Here is a 12,228-nt window from a genome sequence, read left to right as displayed (position 1 = left end):
ATAATTATCACGATAAAATTTGGGATAAACTAAATTTGCACACTTTGAGCAAATGGATAACTTTATATATAAATATAGTAATTTTTCTGATCAAACAATATCTAACAACAAAACATTATTAATTGCGCTTGCGAATCTACCTATATCAAATACCGGTAACTTTCTATACCCTTTGTTTATGCTCTTAGGAACTCGAGTTGGGTTGATTGGGAATACAATCTTGATATATAGTCTAAATTCAAAAAAGCTGAATATCCTTTCACTACGTGAATCTTATAAAAAAGAAAGCCGATATTATTTGACATGGATATGCATAATATCTCTGATACTTTGCCTGATTTTTTTATTTTGGCCTTACTACTTTACTTAAATATCCAGGGAGATGTCTCAAAGAAGAAAATAGATGGTTAATTATAATATGGTTGACTAAACTCGAATCCATATTTGAGCAATCATTATTTGGTATCTCTAACTTTATATTAATGATTATGAATATGGATACCTTAATAGCTATCAAATATCCGATATTTTATAGAAATTATTTAAATAAAAAGGGTTCCATAGTAGAAATCACCTTATCATCGATAGTTATATTTAACCTAATTTTGACCCTTCCACTTTTCATTGAAAATAAAATTTTACCAGTTTTACCAGATGTTATAACAGGCAAAGGAGTACACAATCCTTTTAAGTCACTATATAATGTTAATCGCGAAACATTTTACAAAATTTATAATCCGCTGGTTGTTGTGTTTACTTTTGTAATTCCGTACACGTTCATATTAATTTTCAATGGTTTAACGTGGTACACCATGATTCAGATTTACAAAAGATATAGAGAAATTAAAATTAGATCAATGCGCACCCAAATAAATCAGGTAAGTCCTATTTCTAATGATAATTTGAGGAGTACTAATTGGCTCAAAATTTTTTTAGTACACCCATTCTACCAAACGGCTAACATTAATTTCCAAATCGAATCTGGATTTAACAACCCCTCTATTTTGACTATTACGGAGAATAGGTCTAATTATATCGCCCCCGATCTAGACACTTTAAAATACCTCAAAAAATTAAAGTCTTATAGGTTGACAAACTTTATAATAACATCCGGTATACTCAGTGCCCTTACCTTTATATTTTCAATCCCATGGGTAATTTTCGTGTTCGCTAAAATCTCTTATTGGAAAACGGGCTTCGATTGCAAATCCGATTTTGAAATGATTGCATACTGTTTCATGATAACGAAATGTTACGTGTTTCCTTTTCTGATAATTTTGGGAAATAAGGCTACTCGCGACAAACATTGTCAAGTGTTTACATAGAAAAGTTGAAAAGGATGTTTAATAGGCTCAAATTAAAATTTTTCAAAAAAGGCAATGTAAATTAAACAGTGCTATAAAGTGACGTCGCTAAAATAACTTTTTTGAGGGGAAAGAAATAAACCCAATCGTTACTAACTTTGGAAAAAGAGTAAAATACCGAAAATAATTTAATTAATAAATAACTTTTACGTTCCTTTTTAAAATTAAGAAAGAACAAAATAAACACACTTTTTTAAATATAAATAAATATTAATTTTAGCCTGGTTTCCAGATCAAGTTTTATAGTATTTGACCCGACCCGGGTTAATAAAAAAAATTGATAGGACTGGCCTGGATTTATTTTAAATAAAAAATTATACGGCCTAACCCGTACATTAGGGTCAAGTTTTGTTCTTGGCCTTAATTATAATTTTGGTCACATTGTGCCTTTTTCAAAATCATGGTGTCTTTTTTCAGGCGTATCGCAACGGCTTGATCGAGTCTTTTGTTAAAGAAATTTAAATTTCTAGCCTGTTGTTTAAAAAAACAATCGGCCTATACTAGCCAGTTATTTTAAAATTTCACACATATGCAAATCAGCTGTTAAAAAATTTTAAATTTGAAAAAAAAATAACGTCGATTAGCAAATTTATTTCGTTTACTACACTGTGACAGGAGGAAAAAAATTTGTTTCCGCAATTCAAATTAATAGAAAAGATAAATGTAGTGTTGTTATTTGGCTCAATTTAGCCAATTTTAAATCAAGATTATAGCCAAAATAAAATTACGAAAGTCTCGAGATTTTGTTAAGAGATGTCCAAACCAAAATTTTCTGCCACCTGTAAACAAAATCTTAATATTTTTTGGCTAATAATGTCCTTTTCGATCAAATTAGCATGGTTAGGAGGTCAATATGCATATAAAAAAGGAAACCAAGTCACTAAAACAAATCTATGCATATTTGTGAAATGAATAACGATTTTATTTGTAGGTGAAATTGTAACCCATTTCTTTCAACCCAATGGCCCACCAGCTGATACTAAAAAAGGCAATTACTTTTTGTATGTTATAATAATTTATTTATATTTAACCAAATAAACAAATAAAACTAGTTTTTATCTTGAGGTCAGTGAAATTGGCCATACCATTTTAGATCTTAATAAATGATTTATCTATTGGAGGGAATGAATTTTGTTTTCATTTATTAGAATATAAAATAAAAGGTATATAAGTCGATTGAGTATATGACGACTTGTACCGATTTCCTTATGATTTATACCACTACTTTTTGAAATATTCCACGGTTAGAAATTTAGAGCCTAAATTAAAAAACATTTCAAAATATTTTGTTTTAATTTTTTTAACGAAAAAGATATAGAACCTTCTTTTCTTCTTACCCGCTTTAAAATAATTTTTATCTTTATTTTTGCAATTATAACATTTTTATAATTGGATCGACTTGTACCGTTTTAAACTCGATTTATACCTTTACCATTTTAGGGATATTTAGATTCAGGTTTTGGTGCCAACAAAAACTATTTTTCGCCAATTTTTAAACCGAAAACCAGTGGACCAATTGCATTTGACCTCCTTATGGATGCTTATAATTACCTTGCCTATTTTTCTTTGAAATTAAATTTTTTTAAATAAGGGTATATATAGTTGGTCTCATTATTTTAGAATGATGACATTTTAAAAACTTTAAAAATCGTATATTCAATTTTTACCAGTTTTAAATCGATTTGTGCAATAATCATTTTTTAGATATTCGCATAGTAAGAAATGGTGACTTAATTAAACAATTTTTTGGGGGGACTTGATCTGGAATTTAATTCCTTTTTAATTAAATTGTTTATTTATCATTATATTGAAGCACATTAGTATAATTTAATTTATGTGCAAACCATAAAATGGTGCTAAAGCTGACTTCTATGTATGTAATCATGAATCTACAAATATTAGCACTTAATATAACCATTGTTTCTCCCATTCCCATATAAACAACATTAAAATTTTAGGACTTTTAAAAAAAAAAAATCTGATGTTCATTTAAAAAAATATATAGAAATTAAAATTACCTGTCACTCGACGATTTGTTAAAGCTGCAAAATGCATTTTAATGAATAAAGCGTAAGTAGAGATAGGTAATATATGCCATTAGTATAGGCATAGGCATGGCCATCATTTGTTTTTATAAAATTGCTTCATTTTAAAATTTTTAATTAAAGTTATTATTTTTAAAAAATTATTGACTTTTACTTATTTTTCTTTCAAATTTTTGTTTTCAGTGAACAATGATGTGGATATACTAATAGATTGGCAATTTATGCATTAAATACAAAGTGTAATAAACTTAGTGAAGTAAATATAGGGTAATCCAAATAACTCAAAATTTTCTCGGGAATGATTTTTTCTCTGGGAATATTCTCTATTTAGTTTATATAATAAAGTAATTTCTTTTTACTTTTCTTGCCGTTTTTTTATCTAACATTTTTTCTCCTAGTGAAATAATATCTGGGTTATGATAACCAAATATTATCTCATTCACATAACATTTCCAACCAACTTACAGTTTATTTTCTCTGTTATATAATCTGTAAGCTTGCTCTATTGTAAAACATAGTAATATTATTATCAGTCTTTGCAATTTTCCGATCTTTATATAAATATATAGAGACAATATAAGAATTTGTTAAAAAGTGATTTCAACATTTTTCAATGTTCCTCTTTTTATTTAATGGCTTAAATATGCTAGTCTATATTTTCTTTTATTTGTGTATGTGATTCCCTAGGACCATGATAAAAAATATGAGATGAGATTTATTTAAAATGGTCATTTTAAATGTGTGCTAAAAAAATGTCGAAAATATTTTTTTAAAACATCCTTATGCCTCTTGAGCAGCGTTTACATGACAGGATTTTTACTGGATGCAAACCCCCTTCAAAAACCTTTGCCTACCCCCCTAAAAAATCCCCGCCACCTTCGGCGGATATGTCTCTTTATCATTATTTTCACCTATTTATTTATTGATACTCTTTTCAAATAATTTATAAAGGATAAGTTAAATTAATCTATCTCTACTACCAACTACCGATATTTTGTGAATATAAAGAATTTATTTTTTAGATAATAAATTTAATTAAAACCTCCGTTATTTACAATGAATTGATTATGGCATTATGAGCTTGTTTAAATATCTAAACCTTTTAAATTATATTTAAAAGGATAGTTTATTTGGAAAACAATGTGTATGATTGTTTGCAATATATAGATTTGGTCGATGAATTGTATTATAATAATACTATAATAAAAGTATTAATTTTTACAGCAGTAAACTTTGTCTTATTTCATCTCAAAATTTAATAGATAACCCCCAAAAAAAATTTATCCTACCCCCATTAAAGCAGCTTACCCCCTATCCCCTCAAAAAAATAGGATGCAAACTGTTCTTACCCCTCCCGCTCATGTAGACGCTGCTCTTGAGATTGTAAAAGCCAGTGACTTCCCTGCATTTGACTATTTAGTTTTTTATCTATTAATTTCAACATACCTACAAATTTATAACAAAAATATGCTGCTAATTCTATCATTTTAATGTTTGGCTGATAATCCAGTATCTAACCCCCCCCCCCCCCATCCCTGTGACAGGAATCGCGGTCTTTTGTGATATAAATTATATTATTATTAGTATATCAGATTGGTCATAATAGCATAAATATTTGAATATCTATCAATTTATTGATTTATTTAATGATTTTATAAATGCTAAAGATTATTAAATGACCAGAACCAAACCTCACCATCTAGGATTATCATAAGTTAAATTAGATTATTATTATATCAAGATGAGTCATAATGGCATAAATATTTGAATATCTATCCATTTATTGATTTATTTAATGATTTTAAAAATGCTAAAGATTATTAAATGACCAGAACCAAACCTCACCACCTAGGATTATCGTAAGTAGCCTTAAATTTTCCATTTACTATACATTTTATTTATTTTATATAACAATAATTTTTCAAATATTTAGCACAAGAAGCGATAGCCTTTACAATATAATCGGCATACAAAAAGATTCAAATCAAGATGATATTAAAAAAGCTTATCGAAAAGTATGATAAATAAATTTAAATAAATATTGATCTAATATTAGTTAGCTTTAAGGCTACATCCAGATAAAAATCTCAATAATCCTGAAGCGACAGAAAGAGTGAGACATTAAATTTATGTAAATAAAATTGTTTTAAAGTTTCAACAGGTCAATAGAGCTTATGCAGTATTGTCTGATCCAAATAAAAGAAATCTATATGATCAATATGGAGGTTTGGGCTTGTTAATTGCAGAACAGTTAGGTGAAAATAATGTCAAAGCCTATTTTTTTCTACAATCTAAAATTTGCAAGGTAAATTATATAATATTTAAAAATAAAGCAATAATTTTAATAAGATAAATTTTAGCATAATTATAATATTTCTTTTAAAAAATTATTTGTAATATTATATTTTTAAATTACATAAAGGCATTTTTGACAGTGTGTGGACTACTCACCTGTTGCTTTTGCTGTTTTTGTTGCTTTTGCTGTTGCAACTTTTGTTGTGGCAAATTTGTTCCAAAATTTCCAGATGAAAATGGAGAATATACAAATTTAAAGGTATATATTTCACTTCTATATTACCAAAATTACATTAAACAATGGCAATCCAATTATAAAACCAACAATTTTTCACTTTGTAAAAGAATATATTATTAATACAATACAATTATTTTGATAGGAAACTTTTGAAAAAAGAAATTCACGAGTAATAACCACAGACCCCACCAATCCAAGTTTTTCTAAAGCTAAATCCTCGGTTAGTGTAGTTTTTAAATAATTTTTCATTTAATTAGAAAATTCTTTTTTCTAACCCTTATATTACTTTTACTAACCCAACAATCTTTCTTTAGACATTCATACAATAACGTGGTTATTATTTGTTTAAAATATCATAATAGATAATATTATTTTTTATTTAAATATAATATAATTAATTGGCTGAAAAATATTTATATTAAAAAAACAATTTGATTTTTTTAAAAGTTTTACAAGCATTATTTTGTTTTTTAAAATTCTTAATATGTTATTTATAATGTTTTATTTGCAATTCTGTATTAAAATTAAACAAATTTATTCCTTTTTACTTAATAAAAAAATTATTATGAGTTGGGCTAGATAGCTTGTTTTTTATAAGCCAGGCCTAAATATTCTTCACTTCACAAGTTAGCTGGGGTCAACCTCTAATCCAAATAACTTTATTAATATGTGATTTGCTATTATTTTACAAAAGGTACAAGTAATATTATATATTTACACCTTTTCAATTTCCTTAGCAATTTTTTTTTTAGATATGGCATTTTGAAATTTAATTTTTAACATAAGATATCCATTTTTTAAACATCTAAATAATTTTTATAAAACTCTAATTTTGTAAATGGTAAAGGTTAATAAATTATTCATTATAAATTCCCATTAAAATTAATAAATAGCAAAATATGTTGTTTTTGATAAGTGTCATTGAAGGGATCATAAAAATAAAAAATAGTTTGTAGAAAACTTTAGTTTTAGTTACTTATTACAAAAATGTCATTGTTTAAATTTGGAAATGATTTAGAGCCCACCTGAGCTTGTTTCTTTCTTGTTGTATAAAAGATGATATTTTTAGCAAAATCGATTTTTTACATAAATAAGCTTGTTATAAATATTTCTATCATTTAGCAAAAGTTCGTATTTTAATAAACAATAGAATATTTTTTTTTACATTATTATGATATCTAAAAAAAATATAGGTAGAAATGCTTCCTTTCTGCAATATAATTATTAATATCAAACTTTCTAAGTCTTAATGTATCATTACTTATTACTAAATTCAAAGTCAAAAATTTTTTTTTTTTCATAAAAAAATTAATTTTATTTACAATTATCTTTTTAAACAAATACATTGTGTGACAAGAAAGAAGAAAATAATAACAAATTTTGGTGCACATTGACGCTGAGTTCGAATCCGTTTTCCAAATTTTTCCTACACGTCAAGTTTTAAAAATATTACCGTATAAAGACAACTTTTCTAATTCTCAAAAATGGTAAAATTTAGGTCTTTATACGGATATATTTTAAAAAGTATCGAATAAAAATCCCTGAAAATTGGTGATAGTGTTAAACTTATATTTCTTTATAAATTTACTAATATTTATAATTTTTTATCGATTGGTTTTTGAGAAAAATGGTAAAGAATTTCGTTTTGGGGGTCTTAAGTTTTCAATTTAAAATACTATCAAAATTATTTTTAGAAGATAAATTTTATATAATTTTGCTTCAAATATGCTCAAGATTATATATTAATTCTAATTATGTTTCAAAAGTACTCTATGCCATGAAAATTCAACCAAAATCTATAAATTAAAAAAGTCGGTACAGATATTTTCGAACTTTTTAATTTGTACACTTTTATTAAATTTTCTCTGCATAAAGCATTTTTAAAGCAAAATTAAGGTAATATTTATCTTTTTTAGTTGTATTTAGTAATATTTTATGCATTTATGATCAATTTATACCAAAATCAGATACCTGTACCCACTTTTTTAATTTATACTCTTTTTGAATTGAGCATTTTTGAAGCAAAATTCATTTAAAATGCAATAATTGGTAATTTTTTCATATTTTTTATTAATATTTATTTTTTTTAGATGTATTTAAGAATATTTGTTTTTTTAATCAATTTATATCAAAATATATGATTTTCCAATGGAGTACCTTGAACCCGTAGTATGGGCAATAAATAATAATGCCAAATAACGAGTAGGAAGAAAGGAGGATTATTTTTTTTCGCGCTTAATTTTTCATAAACATTTAATTTCTTTCATTAATTTTTTTTTTAAATTGGATTTTAAATATTATTTAAATTCCCTCCTTATATAATTTTCTACAAAAAATTAATGCCGAGGTCCCCTTGTTTAAAGTGTGTCTCTAAATTTTGTTACATCTGTGCGGGCTATATATTGCCCGCACAAAAATGTCCAATTTCTCCAATCATTTAGATGATTTATGAAATTTATTACAATATTCCACTCTGCATTTGGATAAACCATTTTCCCCTAATTACATATGTAAAACATGCTATAATTCTTTTAATTCATGGGTAAATGGAAAACGGTCATATTTGCCTTATTCGAACCCTGCATTTTGGCACGTGGCAAGAAATCATTCGTGGGATTGTTATTTTTGCTCGATTAGTACATTTGGGTTTAACAAAAAAAATAAGAAAAATTCGTTATCCTGAAATTTCGTCGGTTGTTTATCCGGTAAAATATAATATGCATACAACAGTTCCTTTTTTTAATAGTTCGCAGCTAGAAAAATTACGTTGCCAGGACAATGACAATATTGATCTTGAGTATCATCCCGAAGAGGATTCGCCATTTATGCCGCAAGAGCAACTAAATGACATAACCAGAAATTTACCACTTTCAAAAAGAAAGTCCGAATTTTTAGCCTCAAGGCTTAATGATTTTAAAATTTAAAAAAATGGAGTACGAACTTCATACCAATTCCGTGGAGCATCGTTTAAAAATTTAGTCTTTTACGAAAATTTTTTATACTATTCCAACAATTTAGGTCAACTTTTTTTACAACTTAATATTGAATTGGTGCCCGATGAATGGCGCTTGTTCATCGATTCAAGCAAAAACAGCTTGAAAGCAGTTTTGCTTCATATCGGAAATTCTAAGCCATCAATTCCCATCGACTATACCAACCAGTTAAATGAATCATATGAAAATATGAAATATTTATTGTCAAAAATAAATTATTCCATTTACAAATTTAAGATATGCTGCGATCTCAAAATGATCGCAATCCTGACGGGCCTTCAGTTAGACTACACCAAGCATTCGTGTTTTCTTTGTCTCTGGAATTCCAGAGAATCCTAAACATTATACAGTATCTGAATGGGAGGATCGTCCCAACGTTCTTGAAAAAAATCGCATCCCGCTTATTTCTAAAAATAAGATTTTGCTGCCTCCTTTGCACATAAAATTAGGACTAATCAAAATTTCTTTCTTTCTTTTATCAAAAAATTGTCCGAGGGCCCCACGATATACCTTAGAAATTTTTTCCCCAAGCTTTCCCAAGCAAAAATAAAAGAGGGGATTTTAGTGGGCCCCCCAAATAAGAAAACTCATGAAGGACAGTTTTTTTGAAGATGAATTGTTACTCATTGAATTAAAAGCATGGGAATCTTTTAAATGGATATGCAGATCGTTCCTTGGCAATCATAAATCAGTCGACTATCGTGAGAAAATTGATGACCTATTAACAAATTATAAGGAAATGGGATGCCGAATGTCTCTCAAAATCCATTTTCTTTATTCCCATAAAGATTTTTTCCTGAAAACTTAGGTGCTATGTCAGAAGAAATGGGGAACGGTTCCATCAACAGATAGAAAATCTCGAAAAGTTTTATCAAGGCAAGAATCGTATAAATATGTTGGCGGACTACTGCTGGAGTATCTTTTTTGAAGAATAATCATCAACTTCATATTCGCGGAAATATATTTAGATTTACCATTAAATGTTTTTAAATTCGATAAATTTTATGTTATTGTTTAATTTTTTTTAAATTCAATAAATTTATTGTATATTACAAGTTAAATCCTATATAATAATGAAAGATGAGGTGGGACAACGGACCGATAAAAGGTTTATTAAAAGTAAAATATGAGATAGGTTAGCTTAGCATAATATATTTATTTAAATATGAGAAATGTAACTATTTCATTTAAAATAAATTGTTTGGGAATCGTACCGTGTGCAGTGTAGCGAAGAGAACGAAAGCCACAATAAATAAATATATTAAATGTAAGCTATATTAAAAAAGATTTTATAAATAAAGGTAAATTTAAAAAATATAGTTTGTTTAAAAATTGAGTAAGGATTTTATAAAAAAAAATGTATAATAATAATAAGGAAAGTTTGCTGCAAAAATTAAGATATTTTTTTAGTTGTAGGGATCATTAGAACCGAAGTTATAAACCTTCAAAAAGTGCTAAAAATGACCTTTTTGGCCACTTTAACCTAAAATAAATAAAAAACCTGACGTGCTAGAAAAAAACTGACAGCGGATTTAGAATATGCATAAAAAACGGTCTTTAAACATGTTTATTTTATTTTCTCCCAAAAAATCAAGTCGAAATTTGTCACACAGTGATATTTTTCTTTTATATATTAAACGTTAATCAATTAAACATAACTTAATAAAAGTTATGAATTAATTAAACAAAGAATATGAATAATTTAATCATAAGTTAGGACAATATCCAATATATTAACGAGACCTAAAGTTATTTTTATTACTCAACAATTTTAAAAATATCATATATGATGACTTGCAATGCAGTTTTCGATATATGAAACAATATTATGTTGTATACATGGTTTGGCAAGATTTACAAGTCACCAAATATTCGTCAAAATTAGACTCTTAGATATATAATATCTAGCTTAGCCCATATAGAATGTATATATAGAGCACTGGAACCTATTTTATTTTTTAATCCTCAAGAATAAATATGTACCTTAAAAAGAGATATAAATTATAAACGCCTGAGGATAATGAAAAAAATTTGTTGGGTTTTATTGAAAAAGTATTAGGAAAACAAAATAATTAAATATTTTGCAAAAATCCCACTCGGGCCTGAATGAAAATATTAAAATCGAGGACTGACCGTGTCCTAGAAATCGCCAATGGTTAAATAATTAATCAGAATTATTTTACAAACAATAGTTCATCTATAATTTTTTTTATAGGAAAACCCGAGTAGCGATGATGACGAAAAACAACACGTTGACTGCACCCACCCTACTCCGAAGAGCCATGTAACCGTAACCAATTTATCAGAGCACATTCATCATGACCCCAACATTCCTATTCCCTTGTCAGATCATTTTACCATAAATGAAACCACTAATTTAAATTTAAATAAAGATCATTTACCGAATTACACTAAAGATATAACTCGTGGCACCGATATATTGAATTGACTTCCTCCAGGTGGATTTATCTTAAACCGACGAATTGTGTATTTATATGTATATAAAGGCACATTCTTATTTTATACATGTTTATTAAAATTTGTAGTTTATCGAATGATTTATATTTAATAATTTTTCTTATAACCAATAAATATAAACGTGAACTTGATTTTTAATTAATAAAATAATTGTTCATCAGCTCATTCAAATTTTATATCTAATTATAAATTTTATAAACGTGTCTATGATTTAACCTAAGTTTGCTACTCCTATGTTATAATATATCTACGTTATTTCAATGTTAAATTGACCACCAAACACAATGTATTATTTTGTTATTTCATAGAAATAATTAATATAATATAATATAAAATTTATTGTAATAATAAATTAAACAAAAATTATTTAATATATTTTTTTCCTAAAAACTCAAATTTAATAATAAAAAAAATTCAAATTGGATTCCTGTCCTGTTGTTGATTCTTAAATTAATGAAGACCAAGGCCTAATATAGCCTATTGGAGATAGTTTAAATTAGATATGGACGAAAGTCTGCTGGCTAGAATTGCCCTAAAGTATCACGCTAAATTTTACATTTTTTTTCATATTAATTTCATGAAAAATTTATAATAGTGCCCACAGATTTATTTGCATTTGCCATATTTTTTTGATAAAAAAACGTAACGCATCCCTTATTTAAATTGAGTATCGTCAATTCAAAATTTTATATAAGGCCTCACTTATAGTAAACGCGTTTTGTTAAATTCAAGTGGCGTGATATTTAAAGCTATCGAAATCACAGCGATAATAATTTTTAAAAAATATGTACATGTTTTTCAAAATTTATCATAGC

The 12,228-nt window shown here is 26.7% G+C and overlaps 1 protein-coding gene across 2 annotated transcripts; it reads left to right on the top strand.

The window, feature by feature from the left end:
* Positions 1-5,134: 5,134 nt before the first annotated feature.
* LOC135925931 (dnaJ homolog subfamily C member 5-like) lies at positions 5,135-11,692 on the top strand. 2 transcript variants are annotated; one of them, XM_065461523.1, is made up of 7 exons: positions 5,135-5,268; positions 5,343-5,424; positions 5,466-5,522; positions 5,562-5,714; positions 5,832-5,963; positions 6,085-6,162; positions 11,151-11,684. In XM_065461523.1, exons 1-7 carry the CDS (start codon positions 5,234-5,236, stop codon positions 11,382-11,384), a joined length of 771 nt encoding a protein of 256 aa, XP_065317595.1. In that variant the 5' UTR covers positions 5,135-5,233; the 3' UTR covers positions 11,385-11,684. The 2 variants fall into 2 exon arrangements, with proteins under 2 accessions (XP_065317595.1, XP_065317597.1); XM_065461525.1 differs by lacking the exon at positions 6,085-6,162 and having other exon boundaries at positions 11,151-11,692.
* Positions 11,693-12,228: the final 536 nt, after the last annotated feature.

The sequence above is a fragment of the Gordionus sp. m RMFG-2023 genome, chromosome 3 (assembly GCF_954871325.1).
Source record: "Gordionus sp. m RMFG-2023 chromosome 3, tfGorSpeb1-WG-v2, whole genome shotgun sequence".
NCBI lineage: Eukaryota > Metazoa > Nematomorpha > Gordioida > Chordodea > Parachordodidae > Gordionus > Gordionus sp. m RMFG-2023.
This window is presented reverse-complemented; position numbering and strand designations above follow the sequence as displayed.